Genomic DNA, 18,741 nt, shown 5'->3' on the forward strand with positions numbered 1-18,741 from the left:
GCAAGTTCTCTTACAATTAAAAACCTCATTTTTATCTTTCAATTCAGAAATGTTTCTTTTATGAACATATATTGCTTTATATTGGAAACAGAAACACTAGTTTTTTCAAGACAATATGTAGGATTTAGAATTTAGAGAATCCCTAATAATAGCCAGTACATTTCCTTCATTCTACGGATGGGGAAATTGGGAATCACGGTGAGTGACTTATCCAGGGTTACATAGATTATAGATAGCAGGACTAGAGTTCAAAGCCAGATTCTGTCTCCATGGCCAATGATTTTCCCCCATGCAATGTAATATCTTGGTTTTATACTTGGTATATGCAAAATTAAGCACCATATATTTTATGGACTCTTAAAAATCTTAGATAGTAATAATAATATTACCAATAATAATTATTATTTCAGGTGCTAAAAAGAGAATATATCCACCCACTGTGGGTGTTCTTCAGGACTCTCTTCTGGGCTCCCTTCTTTTCTTCTTCTATGATACTTCACTTAGTCTTATCAATTCCAGTGGATTCATTATTATCCAGTGGATTTTATTATTATCTGATTATTCTCACATTTACTTGTTCATTGCTAGTCTCTGTGCTGCTGATGTTTAGTCTTGCTTCTCTACTCTTTCTTGGAGATCTCAAACCGCATGTCCTGTAAACATGCTAAACTCAATATGTCCAAAATTGAATACATCATCTGTTTCCCCCCCCCCAAACTCTCCCTTCTTTCTAACTTCCATATTATTCTTGAGAGCTCCATCATCCTTGTAGCCATCAAGGTTCATAACCTTGCCATCAACCTCAGCTCCTTACTCTTTCTCCCAACTTCCCAGTTTGTTGCCAAGGCTTGTTCATTTTATGACATTTCTCATATATACTCTTTTTTCTCCTCTCTCTATGTTGCTGTCCCAGTGCAGGTCTTTATCACTTCACACCTGGACAATTGCAATAGCTTTCTGATTTATCTCCTTATCACTCGTCTCTCTGCAGTCCAGTCTATCCTCCATTCAGCTTTCAAAGTGATCTTCCTGAAATATTGTTATATAAGAAATGATGAGCAGGCTGCTTTTAGAAAATCCTGGGGAGACTTAACATGAACTGAAGCTGAGTGAAGTGAATAAGAGAACATTGTACATAACAGTAAGATCAATTGTATGAGACTTGGCTCTTCTCAAATGTGGTGATCCAAGGCAGTTCTAATAGACTTTGGAGGGAAAATGCTATCCACATCCAGGGAGAGAACTATCTTTTCACCTTTTTTGTTTGTTTATTTGCTTTTTCATTCTTGTAATTTTCCCCCTTTTTTGGTTTGGTTTTTCTTGTGCAGCATGACATATATGAAATTATGTTTAGAAGAATTGCACATGTTTAGTCTATATCAGATTGCTTGCTGTCTTGGGAAGGAGGAAAGGGAAAGGGAAGGAGAAAAAATTTGGAACACAACAAATGAATGTTGAAAACTATCTTTCCATGTATTTGGGAAAATAAAATATTATTGAAAGGAAAAAAGTGATCTTCCTAAATTACAGGTCTAACCATGTCATCTCTTCTCCCTTCATGTACATACTTAATAAGCTCCATTGGCTCCCTCTTTGCCAGTATTAAATATAAGATCTTTTGTTTGGTATTCAGTTCCCTTTATAACTTGCTATCCCCACATTTCCAATCTTCTTATACTCTTTACATACTCTTTGAGTCAGTGACATGGCATCCTTCCTGTTTCTCACATACAGGATTCCCCTTCTCAACTCTGGACCTTGTCATTATCCGACCTCAGATTCTTCCTCATCTCTCTCCTAGTTTTCCTTCAGTTGCCAGCTAAAATCTCACCTATAGGAAGCATTACCTGGCATCCCTTAATTCTAGGGTCTTCCCCCTGTTGATTATTTTCAATTTATTCCATTTTCAATTATTAATTTCAATTTATATTCAATTATATTCTATTTCAATATATCCAATTTATTTAATATTCAATTCAGTTCAAAATATTCAATTCAATTTCAATTTATACTCAATTCAATTTATTCAAATATATTCAATTTCAATTCAAATAATTCAATTGAATTATTGGATTCAATATATTTTCAATATATTCAATTCAATTAAAACACTCCTTTGTGTATGATGGACTATATGATGTCTCCCCCAGTTGACCTTATTGAAAGCAGAGGACTGTCTTTATCTCTGTATCTTCAAGACTTATTAGCACGGTACTTGGTACTTAATAAATACTAATTGATTGCGTGACTGTAGTTATGTGAGAACTGAGTTTGAATTTGATCTTTGATATTACAAGTGGCCCTAGGAAAGTTGCATAACCTTAGAAAATAAATACTAAAATATATATCCTAAAACGATAAAATACAATTTGCTTTGCAGTATAAGGTAGCAGATAGAGAGCAAAGAATCAGTAGGCAATCAGTAAGACTTAATCAGTTGCCTATAATGGCTCATGTATTGAATCTCATACTAGCAGTATGAATTCAGGCAAATCCCTTCTCCTCCCACTATCTCTTTTGTTTGTCCTTTGTTCTCAGAGGACTATGACATCAAGGAGGAGATGCTATGATATGCAGGTGAGTTGGATTTCAGCGAGGTAGGGCTGGCCAAGGTCACTTGCCTCACTTTCTCCTCCAGCACCATCTGGGTTCAGTGGCAAGATATAGATCAGGACGACTGGAGATGGCCTTGGATACCATGGGACACCTTGGCCTTTTAAGCTAAAGTCTTTCTTAGGTCTCATTGTACCTTTGACAACTCTCTTTAAAAAGAAAGGTAAAAAATTTTGGATTCAATTCACTGAAGTTCATTAAAGAAATATTCAAACAGTTTTGTTATAAGAATTTCTTGTATAAATTAGTATACCTTTAAAGGCAATGTAGTGATGAAACAACAGTATATTTATTAGACATTCAACATTTTTATGAACTTAGGAATTTTGTTCTTAGCATCTTAATTCTCACAATGCAAGTGTTTTCAGATTCTTTTTGAAACACATTCTTAATTTCCTTATAATTACTATTCTAATTAGGGGGAATATATTCTAGGAAAAAATCACAGTAAATCTACTACTTGTGATTTGTACACTGTATATGTCTTTTGGATTTTATTTTATATTGCATATTAAAAAGGCTTTCTTTTAAAGCAGATCCAGATAATTTTGTAAAATCTATTGTGAGAACCCATTTGCCTGGAAGATAGTAAATCTAGTTTTAGTATTCATGATTTATGGCTTTCATTGGCAAGCGAGAGAGTAAAATCAGTGCTTTATTAATCTTTCATAAAAAACACATTTAAATTTAGTAATAATTTATTGCCAGACTAAGCTAGATGCATATGATGGTATTTGGTACCACCAAAAATATCTTCTCTAAAAGCTCCACTTATTGATGTTTCTTTATAATAATGCTGTTGATAAGATCACCATTTATCCTGACAGAATTGATTTAAACAACTCAGAGAAAAAGAAAATGACTCATATTATATTAGAAGAAACAAGCATTAGTCAAGTAGTGGCCCAAGCACTAATATTATAAGAAGTTATCTTCAAGGATTCACTTTTCATTTTTAAAAATTGTTATAATTTACTTTTTGCTTAGTATCAAACTTGCCTTTATAGTTTTATGATATGGCTTTTAGTTGGTCCATTAAAGATCTGAGGACAAATTTCACTCTTAAAATAAATAGAATTCAGAATAGTATATGATAAAAGAGATAGAAAATGTATACAAGTTCTAAGGAAGGAAAGATCATTGCTGATTCAGGAGTATTCAGGGGCACTTCATGGAAGGGTCAGTATTTAAAATGATATGTAATGGTAGATTTATTGATACACTGGTTAGAACACTGGGCCTGGGGGGGAGAAAACCTGAGCTCAAAGCTGCCCACAATTTCTTCTTTTAAAAAAATTTTTTACAACACTTCTGTTTTACAGTTTTCAAAATATAAAGGCTATAATCAATGTGTTTGCAGCCATTTTATCCAGTGAATCTCACTTTAAACTACTTAAAGTGATATATTCAGATGAAACTCATTTAGGAAGCTTCTTTACCCAATATAACATAGTGTAGGATGATAACCAGCTGTCTTTAAAAAAATTTTTTTATGTGCTCATTTTGCTTTTTATTCGCTTATTTATTCATTTTATTTTACTTGCTAATATATTATTTTTTAGCTTTTTTTAATATTTAAGTTCCAAATCCTCTTCCTTTCTGCAGCCCCCTCCCCAGCTATTGAGAAGGCAAGGAATATGATATCAGTTTTATGTGTGAAGTCATGCAAAACATATTTCCATATTAGCCCTGTTACAAAAAAAGAACAAGAAAAATTTTTATAAAATTGCGCTTCAATTTCTAAATGTATTCAGAGTTCATCAGTTTTCTATATGGAGGTAGATGGGAATTTAAATGATGAGTCCTTTGAAATTGTACTGAACATAGTCACTAAATCCTTGACAATTGATCATCATTACAATATGGCTGTTACTATGTATAATGTTCTTCTGATTCTGATCATTTCACTTTGCATCAGTACATATAAGTTTTCTCAGTTTTTTTTAAAGCATCCTGCTCTTATAACACAATAATATTCTATCATAATCATATGTCGCAGCTTGTTCAGCCAATCCCAATTAATGGACATCCCCTCCATTTAAAATTCTTTGCCACCACAAAAATAGCTGCAATAAATATTTTTAAATGGTTCCTTTTTCTTTGAAATCTATGGTATATAGATCTGGTAGTGATATTGCATTGTCTTAGGTTATACACAATTTTGGGGCATTGTTCTCTAGGATTGTTGGACCAATTCACAATTCCATCAACAATGCAGTAATAACTTTAGTTGTTCATATCTGCTCTGACATTTATAATTTTCCTTTTCTGTCATATTATCCAATCTTATAGGTATGAGGTGGTATCTCAGAGTTGTTTTAATTTGCATTTCTCTAAATAATAGTTAGAATATTTTTTTATTACTATAGATAATTTTGATTTCTTCTGAAAATTGCTTGTTCAGATCCTTTGACAATTTATCTATTGGGGAATAGCTCTTATTTTTTTAAAATTCAACTCAATTTCCTTTATATTTGAGAAATGTGCCTCAGTTTCTTCAACTGTAAAATGGGGTTCATAGTAGCACCTACCTCCCAGGATGATAATGAAAATGAAATACAATGATATTTATCAGAAATTTAGCACAGTGTCTGGCACATAGTAAACACTAAATGAATGCTTACTTTGCTTCCTTCTCCTTTCCTAAAAGTTTCGTAGAAATTTAACAGACCAATATTAGGAACTAAGGACTTTGCAGAGGCACAAAGAAAGAAAAACATTAAATGCATACATACATTAATCCAGTTAGGCATGGAGGATAAGACTTGAAAGGTAAGGAGATGATAGCTCACATAGGGCCTTGAATCATGGACCAAGGAGCTTGGACATAATTCAGTCATAATAATACATTTTTAAAATAATAGCTTTTTATTTTAAAAATACATGCAAAGGTAGTTTTCAATATTCACCCTTGCAAAACCTTGTGTTCCAAATTTTCTCCCTCCCCTAGATGACAAGTAATCCAATACATGTTAAACATATGCAATTCTTCTATACATATTTCCACAGTTATACTGCACAAGGTCAAAAAGTGGGGAGGGATGAGAAGAAAAAGCAAGTAAAAACAACAAAAAAGGTGAAAAAACTGTTGTGATTCATATTTAGAATATGTTCTAAATGTTCTCTTTCTGGATGCAGATGGCTCTCTCCATTATAAATCCATAATACATTTTATCATACATTTCTGTAGTATTCTGGGATTTCCTAGGCACTTTCCTTATCACAACTCTGTGGCTGTAGTATAAACCAGAGCTTATTAAAACTTTTTTCACTCACGACTCCTTTTTGCTGAGAATGTTTATGTGACCCTGGGTATATAGGTATAATAATTAAACATTTACTGATAACAAATCATAAAGAAATTTATTTTTCACAATCCCTGTATTCATATACATGAGAGGTCATGAACCACAGTTTAAGAATATGATATAAACATCATTAATCTTATTAGATTAAAAAACAAAAAGAACAATTGAGGCTTAGATTAAAGGGACTTTCAGTCAGTTAACAAACATATTAAATACCTACTATGCGTTGGTTCCTTTGTTACTCTGGGAATACAAAAACAAAAATATAGCAGTTTCTGCTCTATAAGTTTACATAACCAAGTGTCAGAGCCAGTCTTTAAAAGCATGTTTTCTTATTCTGAAAATAAATTTTTATGGAAATCTTTTGTGTTTTTAATTCCTTCAATATGCTTCCTCTTCTTTCTCCCAGAAAGCCATTTTACAAACAAATAATAATTTTAAAGACAAAAGAAAAAAAAGGGGGGGAAAGTAATACATCAAAAATGACTAAATTATGTATAATACACTATAGTTGTAGAACTTTCCCACTCTGCAAAGGGATGTGTTGGGGATGTCTCTTCATATATATATTTTTGAGCATTACTTGTAATTTTGCAATATTCACTTTGGATTTTTTTTGGTTATCTCTGTTTATATTGTTATAGACATTGTGCTATGTTATTTTCTTGGCTTTGCTTACTTGATTTTGCATCAGTTCATCTCAATCTTTTAATGCTTTTCTGTAGTCATCGTCTTCCATACTTCTTAGACATAGTAAGTTTCCATTATGTTCCTTGCTATTTCCCAATCAATTTATTTCTGATTCTTTACTGTCATAAAAAAATGTTGCTATAAATATTTCATGTAGATCAAGAATTTATTCTTATCAATAACCTTCTTGGTATGTAAGTCAGATAATAGGGTCTCTGAGTGAAAGGATTTAGATATTTTTGTCACTTTATCTTTATAATTCCAAAATACTTGTGCTGATTCACAGCTCCACTAATAATACACTAGTATTCCTAAGCTCAAAGACCAAATCACAGGGACCATTGTACAGTTTTTATATATATGTATGTGTTGTGTGTGTGTGTGTATACACATACATACACATCCATTTATTTATTTGTTTGTTTGTTTTGCTGAGCCAATTGGGGTTAAGTGATTTGCCCAGGTCACATAGCTAGGGAGTGTTAAATGTCTGAGATCACATTTGAACGCAGGTCTGCCTTACTTCAGGGCTCTATCCACTGTGCCACCTAGTTGCCTCTAGTTTTTATGTTTTTTAATACAATTTTTATTTTAAAATATAAAAACCTTTCTTATCTGTCAGTCTCTGTAAGATAGGCTTATAGGTAGGCTAATTTGCCTGCTCTTGTACTGGTATTTCTATTTTCCCACAAACTCTCCAACACTGATTATTCCTGTCTTTTTTTATCTTTGTAAATTTGCAGGTTTTGAGGTGGAACCTCAGAAACCAATATTTATGGCTCTTCCTCAAGTACTTTTTACCTTTGGAGGGTTTTGGATGGAGGAGTGGATGCTTAAATAGATAATTATTAGCAAGGACCTTAATGCAGAGAAGAACCTGTATAAATGAATGAATGAATGGATAATAAAGCACCCATTAAGTGTTTATGATGTTCCAGTTACTGTGCTTAACTCAGGATACACAAGAAGGAAAGCAAGACTGTACTGCCTTTAGGTAGCTTACATTCTAATGCGGAAAGACAACATATAACAGAAAAGGGGTGGTAGTTTATGGAGGCATTATTTGGAAATGTTTGAGAAGGGAGGTTCAAGTGATGGATCAAGGTAACGTAATCATTGCTCACCCAGAATAGTCCCAGAATTAGAGTCTAACATTCTGGTGGATGGAGGAATGAGGGAGTTGACTGAATGTAATTTTGGGAGGGAAGTCCCTATTGTGATGTATTTTAGAGTGACCATTACACGGACCTTATATTTCCCCTGTGAATTTCTACTAACTATAGGTTATGCTAATACTACTTTTTTCCTTCTGTCTTTCAAACTATAATGTTGATGAGTTTACTTTAGTAACCAGCTTATGGGAACATTGAGGGAAAATTGAGCTGATCCCCCAGCTGTTTAGAATAATTACATCTCTTGGGGATTGTGGGGGGAGAGAGGAAGTGGTAACAAGCTGAACCCTGAGAGCTGTGGGTTCTTATATAGATGGAGCTGTCTCTCTATAGTCCCTTGAGGTTCTCTGCAGAAAGATTTCACTAAAAAATATTGAAAGATGCTTCCTTTTAGCATGGTGGAATGCTATAGGGTATGAAATCTTGAGGGACTTGGAGCTCACTTAGCAGCTTATTCATATTCTACCCGGGCAACCTATACAGTATTCACTTTCCCAATTTACGCCTCCACACAAGCAGTCTTCTCAAACCTTGTTGCATTTGATAACTTGGAAATCATTTACCAACAGCTGTGAGAGCTAACCACCAAAGTAGAAATGATGTGGCAAAGTGGTATGAAACTTTAACTTGGGCCAGGTGTTAAACGAATTCTTCACCCACCGTCCCCCTCCACGTGGGTTGGAAATGTGAATAATTTTGTTTTGTGTAGTGCTCATCCACACTCAAGTAAGGTTCAGGGTTTTCTGAGAAAACCAGGACTTCCCTTTTAGCAGACTTAGGGACTAAAGTTCATCCAAGCTGTTAATATCACACATATAGTCTGATATCCTACAGTTTCCCCTTATGCAATATTGCTTTGGTTACTGCTTGGATTATTACTTTTTTTAACTATGCAGAGGGGGAAAAAACTCAAAATGTGGGCCTTTATTTTTGTTGTGTTAAGACTAAACCGAGAGTTCGTTTGAAATGCTTGGAAATGAGTGAGCTAACCTGGAAGTGATGAATGATAGCAGCTTCTGAAAGCTTCCTCCAAGGGCATCTTGAAGGCCCTCTTTGATTTTCAAGGATTGTTTCTTACAATATTACTGCTGTGAAGAATGGAAGCTGAGAATAAAACCATAGAAAGTTAGATCTGAAAAAGACCTAGAAATCATATAAATTTAATCTCTTAATTTTACAGATGAGGAAACTGAGGTCCAGAGAGTTGAAACCAATGGGTCATACATAAGATTATAGATTTAGAAGTGAAAATAGCTGTTAATGTTCAACACTTTGGCTTTACAGATGAATAAAATGAAATCCCCAGAGGTTAATTGATTTGTTGTAGTCCACACAAGTGATAGTGATTTGTTTTTCTCTATGCTAGACTCCTGAAGTCTCTGAATAGTCAGAAAAGGAATTTTCTTTAGAAGCAATGACAGACTAATAAATGCAGACTTTTACTACACTTGCATTTCTTTTTCTTCTGTCACTTCACTACTTGTAACTGAAAGAGGGAAACAGAAGAGTATCCACTATCCTCAGAATTAGAATTCAAATCCAGGGCTTATGCCTCCAAATCTGGTAGTTCTTCCATGGACCACATACTTCCCCTCAGTGACTCATACAAAATTATACTATATAGCTGATTCCTCATGAGGAAAGTGCTTAAGTCTTTGAGCTGTATAGAAATGTGAACTACTATTACTATCCTTATCATTATGCATGAGATCCAAAAGGATGGTGTGACATTACAAGATGACACATAGCTTAAAAGCATAGTTTTTTTTATTGTTGTTGTCTTTCATTCTCAAGTATTTTTTCTTCCTATTCCATCATAATACTTTTTTCTTTCTCTCTTTGTCTAGTTTGCCTAGGCTACCTGTAACATGGTAGACAGGATAAGTAATGAAGGCCAATGTCCCAGCTCAGACCTTTTGTCCCTTCATTTCTAATTTCTTTTTTCCTGGGATGCTTCTGAAATCAAGAGAACTTAGTTGCCAATTGACTTAGAAATAGGTGACAGGGAATTAGTCATTCCTCTTTGTCCTAAGTATACTTTGAAGAGGGTGATGATTTATCATTTTTTTCTCAATAGTATTTTATTTTTCCATATATATGTAAAGATAGTTTTCAATATTCATTTTGGTAAGATTTTATATTCCATTTTTTTCTCCCTTTTTCCCTTCCTCTCAAGACAGCAAGCAATCTGATAAAGGTTAAACATGTACAATCCTTTTAGACGTATTTCCATATTTGTCATGTTGTACAAGAAAAATCAGACCAAAAGGGAAAAAACACAAGAAAGAAAAAACAAAGAAAGTTGAAATTACTATGTTCCTATCTACATTCAGTTTCCTTAGTTCTCTCTCTCTCTGGATACAGATGGCATTTTTCATTCCAATTTATTGGAATTGTTCTGAAGTGATGATTCATCATTAGGAAGTGTTAAAGGTCCTGCTCTCCCTACTTCGGTAATACTAGAAGATGTTAGTAGTAGCTTCCTTGGATGCCTGAGATATATATATATATATATATATATATTTTTTTTTTTTTTTTTTTTTTGCTTTGCTCTTAGTTTTATCTTTTAACAAGAAAAGCAACATTTACATTTTATAAAGCCCTATTAAATGTTTTACTCCAAGTACCCACCTAGTAATAGAACATAAAGATGATTTCTTGGTCCCTTCAGAAAATTAATTTTGGAAGAATAAATACCCCACCTCGGGAATTGGTTTTTGTATGATTAATTCAGCAGTGAAAAGTTTATCTCCATATCTTCATCTTGGGAGCAATATCAGGGTCTAAGTGTACTCAACCAATAAGGCTTCCCTTTTCTTATCTACTTTCCTTTCAGACTTATAGTTGATATCTTTTATTCTTTACCTGTGCCTGCTACAAAATTTAGCAGTCTTTGGTTCTTATAGTACTCTCATTTCTCTATTGGTTAGTTTCCTGTTCATCATGTTAACTGCTTGTATATTTCAGCTTTTGGTTTTGTGTGAGAAAACCTCATCATCATTTTCACTTCTCATTTTGATGTCAAAATAATTCTTCTGGTTTTGCCTTAATTTAGCCTGTGAGTCTTTGGGGAAAAATTTTTTTTTCTCAAGTTTTCTGTAGACTGCCGTCTCTCATCAGATATCCTGATATTAATTACCATTTCCCTTCTGTTCTTTCAACAGGCTTCATTTTTTTAGTCCTCTTAAGCCAGTTATACTGGCAACTTCTGCCCCATGTTTTTTGGTTGGTTTTTTTTTTTTTTTTTTTTTTTTTGGTGTGAAGTTTATATTTCTTCCCAGCAATCAGAACAAGCAGACAAGTATTTTAGCCTTCCTTTGATCATGGCAACTCCTATTTCATTTCCATATCCTTTTAAGATAGATAGCATATTTTTTCATGATAATTTTATAAGATAGTTAGATACAAGTGTTATTTTGATCCTCTTGCAGATTAGGAAATGAGTCATAGACAAATTCATGCTGTGATTTCCAATAAGGAATAGGGGCAAGATAAGTCCTAAAATAATCAACCATGCCAATTAGCATTAAAAAAAAAAGATACATTGGATAGAAAACCACTCCACAAAGTTCTATTTAAAAAATACTAGAAGTCTGTCACATAGCTTCATGTTATTTATTGGATGGAAATTGCTTCATTAATTTCATAATAAAAAGGAAAATTACTGTGATACTGTAATTTTTCTTTTACTGTTAGAAATGGAACTAAATGAAACATAAACACTCATTCAGGAATACTGAGAAAGCAAGAAAGAAAAATTTCAAAACAAAAACAAAAAACCACAGCAAAGCAATTATGAATCAGATAAAAAATAAATGTGAACCAAGTCCATGATCTTGAGGTCACAACTAAAATCTAAAAATCATTGTCTTGAATGGTTAGTATGAATAAGTAAGAATAGATGAAAGATAGGAGTATCTCTAGCAGCTGATATTAGAGCCAGCTTTTGAATAAGGGGGAAGGCACTTCACTTGGGGAGAAGCAGGGAAGACATTGTAGGTGGCCAGAATTTATCCAGGAACAGAGGTTAAATAAAGGAAGGGGAACTAGTGAGATTTTTTTAGTTTTTTTTTTTTTTTTTTTTTTTTTTTTTTTTTTGCAGAGAAATTCTACTTCCAACTTCCCTTCAATTAAAAAAAAAAAAGCCATTATCAATTAAAAAACAAATTAACAATGTGGATTCTCCAGGATTACATCAGATTCTTCTACTAGAGAAACTGAGATAATATAATGCAAATGCAGAAGTAGAAAAAAGCATTTCAAAGTTTTTTGATTGCAATTATCCCAAAAGGATGCATGCACAATATCATTACAGCAATTCAAATTTTGTTGCGTTCAGTCTAGTTAATTTTTAACTTAGATGGGAATCTTGTCCTTATAATTGTTAATTCTGAACTTAAATGCAAATATTTATTTCCTGAGATCAAATTTAAGAGTATTTATAGTATGATTTAGAGGGAAGAGGGGGAAGGGAATAAGCATTTTTATAACACCTGCTACATCTCAGGCACTATACCTAATACTTGTACAAATATTATCTCATTTAACCCGTACAGTGCAGGAGGTACATTTTTAGGAGTGCCAGCATAAGAAGTGAGGATATCATTGAAGAACCTTATGAAGAAGCATAAAGGAAATAACTTCAGTACCTGGTTTCCAAGCAAAAAATTCAACTATAGATAGAGATAGCAACATACAAGGGAAAGAACTCCAGGTTGGGACCCTGAGGGCCTTAGTTCAAATCTCATTCTACTGCTTGCTGCACCCCTACCTTGGACAGCTACTTACTCTCTGTTGGGCCCAATTGTCTCATCTGCAACATGAATGAACTGAACTTGCATGGTGTTGGTGCCTGTTTTACTCAGTATGTGACAGGGCATTTGGATTACCAGATTGTTTGCTTGGGCAATTACTACATTGCTCACTTGTTTCATTCATACAGTTCTGTAACCCTCATGAATCTCTGCCCATTGGGTTTTCTTGGCAGATGTACTGAAGAGTTTTTCCATTTCCTTTTCTTGTGTGGTTTCCTTCTCCAAAGCTTAAGTGATTTGTCCAAGTTCACACAGTCCAAGTTCTGCAGCTGAAGAAAGAGAGAGACAGAGACAGAGAGAGAGAAAGATACAAAGAGAGAGAGACAGAGAGACAGAGACAGAGACACAGGTACACAGAGACAGAGAGAGAGAGAGACAGACAGACAGACAGACAGAGACAGAAAGGGACACACAGAGAGACACAGAGAGAGAAACAGAGACAGAGAGAGACAAAGAGAGAGAGACAGAGACAGAGAGACAGAGAGAATATCCATTCAGTATGTCTGCTATTTCTCAACTTCTTCCTTTTTATATTTTAGGATTGCATCGATGTAGGCTGGTGGGAAGGAGAACTGAATGGAAGACGAGGAGTGTTTCCAGATAACTTTGTGAAACTTCTTCCACCTGATTTTGAAAAGGAGGGGAATGTAAGTATATATATTTTTTAGTTTGTAGGCTCTAAAGAGATGGGATTTCTTTTCTTCTCCAGGAATTCTTTCTGGCAAGCTCCCTCATTTCTATCCTTTATACTGGCTGACACATTATCCACTTATTAGTGTCCACAAATGCAGTTGGTTATGAAGACCATTTTGTATCTTGCTGTTCTTTCCATTCTGGGTTCACATGCAGTCTGTTCAGTCTTTCTTTATGGGCTCCAATTTTATTTTCATCTTTGCCTCTGACTTCTGTGCTAAAAAATGTTTTGGTTCCATTGAACTGCCCCATCTTGGATAGGTTGCATACTGGGTGGATGTCTGTGCTGCAATTGCTTTCAATATGACATGAGAGAATAGACATGAAAACACTTTGAAAAGTTAAAATTGTCATCTCTATAAATGTGAGGTCATGGTGATATAATTATGATAACAATACTGGATTACTCAAGTTCAACAGTGAGTCATTTCTTCTTCTTCCCCTGACTGATTTTTATCCATATTAGCTCACCATGGAGGAGCTGCTTCTGTTCCAAACTGCCCTTCAGGACTGGCCATTCTTTCAGTGAGTATAGATGTGGACTTGGTGAACTGGCCACCCACCAAAACTCTCGCTCTGTTGATTCTTTCTTGACACTGCAGTGAATATACATATATAGAAGTGACTAGAAGCTGGCTGTTATCTGTTCTGACTAATACAGTGATCCTGTGTGCTTTTAGACTGATCTGATACTCAGTACTGAAGGTCAACCAGTCAGTCAGCAAGCATTTATTAAGTGCTTACTGTATACCAGGCAGATCTAGTTTCAGAAGACTAATTGTAAGAGTTGGAGAGATGATGATGTTTTTCTAGTTATTCCTAAACATTTTGCAGGATATACTTTGTAATAGAGAGTTATTTGATTAAAGCTACCTACCTGCTACAAAAAGGAGAGAGCAAAACTTAACATACAACTCATTATAGTTCACCATGATATATTGAAGCATATTAGATTTGACTGAATTTATAGTGACTATAGGGAATATGAAAACTGCCAGGGCTTTTCTCAGGTCTTTCCAGATGAAAGACAGTTTCTTCTAGGCTTAAAGAGTTTCTGGTCCTTAATAAAGTTTTTACTAATACTAATACTATTATAAATACTAGCATCTATATGAAATAAACAAGACAGGTCTTTACAGCAATGCAATTTGAGGCTAAATCAGTTTTACTAATTTACACAGAAAAAAAATGCCATTTCTGATATAATTTCTTTTTTTTTTTGATTGTTATTTTTTTAATAACCTTTTATTTACAGGTTATATGCATGGGTAACTTTACAGCATTAACAATTGCCAAACCTCTTGTTCCAATTTTTCACCTCTTACCCCCCACCCCCTCCCCCAGATGGCAGGATGACCAGTAGATGTTAAATATATTAAAATATAAAATAGATACACAATAAGTATTCATGATCAAACTGTTATTTTGCTGTACAAAAAGAATCAGACTCTGAAATATTGTACAATTAGCTTGTGAAGGAAATAAAAAGTGCAGGTGGGCATAAATATAGGAATTGGGAGTTCAATGTAGTGGTTTTTAGTCATCACCCAGAGTTCTTTCTCTGGGCGTAGCTGGTTCAGTTCATTACTGCTCCATTGGAAATGGTTCAGTTGATCTCATTGCTAAGGATGGCCAGGTCCATCAGAACTGGTCATCATATAGTATTGTTGTTGAAGTATATAATGATCTCCTGATCCTGCTCATTTCACTCAGCATCAGTTCGTGTAAGTCTCTCCAGGCCTTTCTGAAATCATCCTGTTGGTCATTTCTTACAGATAATAATATTCCATAATATTCATATACCACAATTTATTCAGCCATTCTCCAACTGATGGGCATCCATTCAGTTTCCAGTTTCTAGCCACTACAAAAAGGGCTGCCACAAACATTCGTGCACATACAGGTCCCTTTCCCTTCTTTATAATCTGATATAATTTCTTATCGTGTCCCCATTTTTATTGGATTTGAAGACCCTAGCACTGCCAGTAGGTTATGATGAATATGATCGAGCTTATGGACCTATTATTCTGAATTTCTGATTGTTTCAATCTTGGTAGACATTCAAGAACTTCAGCATCCCCTTGTACAGGGGGTTATTAATTGGGGAAGAAACTATAATAGTTAGACCTTCATAATTAGCCCAATTTATCTCAGGGCATGTAGTCTGCCTAATCCCCTAGCTTCTTAAAATGTGGTTTGCAACCCCATATGGGGTTTTGTAAACAGAATGTGGAGATTGCAAAATTATTATTTATTATTATTATTATTGATAAATATTTGATGAATATGAATATACCTATTTTGTATAGCTATATACCCGGGATCATAAAAATTTTTTAGACAAAAAAGAGTCATAAATGAAAAAAGTTTAAGAAGCCATGTCTTAGTCAACTCAAGAAGCATTTATTAAGCCTTCAAGGTCTTGGTAGTCAAAATTTTTATCTTGGAGAAAGACGGTCTTCCATTCTCTTTCCTAGAGCACACTTACCAGTAGCTGACACAGATTATCTAATTTGATACTTATAATATCCTTGTGAGTTAGATGCTACTATTATTCTTCTTATAACTAGGGCATATAGATGGAGCAAAAAATAAAATATTGAACTGACATCCAGAAGACCTGAATTCAAATACTATCTCAGACACTTAATAACTTGGGCAAATTATATTATCTCTCCAAGCCTTAGTTTTCTTATTTGTAAAATGGGGATAATAAAACACCTACTTCCTAGGTGATTGAGAGGATCAAATGAGGTAATATTTGTAATGCACTTTGCAGGCTTTAAAGTACTATATAAATGCCAGTTTTTGTAACAACTGAAGGAACTGGAACTCATAGAGAAAGGAAGAAAAAACATTTTGTTAAACTTCTTTGACATGCCGGGTACTGGGCTAAAAACTTTTATAAATATTATCTCATTTGTTCCTCACAACAACCCTGAAAGATAAGTGCTAATATTATCCCCATTTTGTGGTTGAAGAAACTGAGGTAAACAGAGTGATCAATCAGGTTACAGACCAAGTGTCTGAAATTAGATTTAAATTCTCTAGGTCTAGCACTCTGTCCACTGCACCATTTTGCATGGTGATTATGCAATCACCAAAAGATTATGTGACTTTCCTATATTCGTGTGTCAGCCCCAGTCTTTTTTTGCCCCCCAAGTCTGGCATTCTTTCCATTCTGCTACCTTGCTGAAATCTCTTGCTAGCAGGACCAAATAGAACAATATCACTATAATGTCAAATCCCACCTTCTAAATCCTGCCCATATTTAAGGAGGATAATAAATTCAAAAAACAAGGCAGAGAAAAAGAAATCTTCCACTAAGCAGCAGCCAACTCTCCTGTCTTTAATGAACACAGCAGAGGGAATGAATTAAAATCAAGGTATAGAATTAACTAATAGAAAGAACAAAGTCAAAAATTTAGTTATCAAAAATCTAGCTTGCATAGAACTTTGCTTCAGAATCATGCACAGATGTACTTCCCAACAGAGTTTTGAGATCATATCCTACCCCTCAAAGGTGCTGGCCTGAAGTAAGATTTTTGAAGGATGGGGATGTTCATTATCTGTCCCTTCCTACTTTGTACTTTAAAGCCTTTTAAATCTACCTCCATAGGCCAGAATCTTTATGATATCTCCCATCTGCTAAGTGCAACAACTTCGTAGAGGATACCCCTACTCCCACAGATTGCCTCCTTTTTCTATCCCTATTTGGTTCTCAGCTATTTCTTATATTGAAAAGGAATTGTATGGCATTAAATAGCAGGCCACAAGCTTAAAGTGTGACTCTTTCCATGGATAATTTATATTTGAATAGGAAATTCTTACTATTATCCAGAATATATATATATACATATATATGCTTCTGGAGAAAGAACTTCTACCTTCCACCTCTGCTCTCTGATCAGTCAATCTCAACTTTCAGAATATTAAAACAAAATTGATATAAAATCTGTTAAATTTTATCACACTGTCAGCAGTGTGGTACAGTGGTTAGAGAACAAACCTTGAAGTCAGGAAGACTTGAGTTCAAATGTTGCCTCTGAAACATGCAGGTTGTGGGATCCTGGACAAGACGTGTAACTTCTTAGTTTCCCAAATAATTCTAAGACCATTAAGTTGCAAAGCAGGTGCCCTGTTACCTGGGTAATTTCCTTAGAGGGAGCTCTCTAGATCAATGAAATCATAGATCTGGACCAAAGAAACAAAATGATTCACTTTGGTCTAAAAATATTTTCAGGTTTTCACAGGATATTTATCTTTTAAAATACCTTTTATCTATTTTTTATCTTTATCTCTTTATCTTTAAGGGCTTAATCTCATTTGAGCCTCATGAAGGGTTTTTCCTTTTACATGTCCATGAATTTTATAATCTCATGGAGAATAACTCTCCATTAACTCTCTTATTTCCCATAACATCTAGATTTCCTGATATTTATCTTAATCATACTTATAATAGACATAGATTTACTTTTTTTTAAACTTTACAAATTGTTATTTTTTTTAAACACATATTGTTTTATGAATCATGTTGGGAGAGAAAAATCAGAACAAAAGGGAAAAACCATAGGAGAGAAAAAAAAAAAAACGGAAAAAAAAGTGAACATAGCATGTGTTGATTTACGTTCAGTCTCCTTAGTTTTTCTGGATGCAGATGGCATTTTCTTTCCAAAGACTATTGGGATTGTTTTGGATCACTGAACCACAGAGAAGAATCAAGTCTTTCATAGTTGATGATTGCATATTCATATCATTATTGTGTACAATATATTCCTGGTTCTGCTTGTTTCGCTCAGCATCAGTTTGTATAAATCTTTCCAGGCCTTTCTAAAAATCAGCTTATTCATCATTTTTTATAGAACAATAATATTCCATCATATTCATAAAACACAACTTGTTCAGCCATTCATTTCACAACTTCATCAACAATGCATAATGTCCCATTTTCCCCACATCCCTCCCAACATTTATCATTATCTTTTCCTGTCATTTTAGCCAATCTAACAGGTGTGAGGTTGTACCTCAGAGTTGTTTTTTTTTTCCACTTATTTTTTTTAACATACATTGCTTTATGAATTATGTTGGAAGAGAAAAATCAGAGCAAAAGGAAAAACCATGGGAGAGAGGGGAAAAAAAACAGAAAAAAGAAGTGAACATAGCATGTGTTGATTTAATTCAGTCTCCTTAGTTCTTTTTCTGAATGTAGATGGCATTTTCTGTCAAAAGTTTATTGGGATTACTTTGGATCACTGAACCACTGAGAAGAACCAAATCTTCCATATTGATCATAGCACATTCTTGCTGTTACTTTGTATTCAGAGTTCTTTTAATTTGCATTTCTCTAACCAATAGTAATTTAGAGCATTTTTTCATATGACTAGATGGTTTTAATTTCATCATCTGAAAATTATTTCTTCATATTCTTTGACCACTTAGCAATTGGGATAT

General features: G+C 34.1%; 1 protein-coding gene across 6 annotated transcripts in view; it reads left to right on the forward strand.

Moving 5' to 3' along the window:
* The window catches only part of SH3KBP1 (SH3 domain containing kinase binding protein 1), a 453,585-nt gene that overhangs the window by 345,276 nt on the left and 89,568 nt on the right, over positions 1-18,741 (forward strand). For all 6 annotated transcript variants that reach the window (XM_031959528.1, XM_031959530.1, XM_031959529.1 and 3 more), the window contains one exon: positions 13,137-13,244. In XM_031959528.1, the coding sequence (XP_031815388.1) occupies positions 13,137-13,244 (108 nt within the window). The remainder of the gene's footprint in view (positions 1-13,136; positions 13,245-18,741) is intronic.

The sequence above is a fragment of the Sarcophilus harrisii genome, chromosome 3 (assembly GCF_902635505.1).
Source record: "Sarcophilus harrisii chromosome 3, mSarHar1.11, whole genome shotgun sequence".
NCBI lineage: Eukaryota > Metazoa > Chordata > Mammalia > Dasyuromorphia > Dasyuridae > Sarcophilus > Sarcophilus harrisii.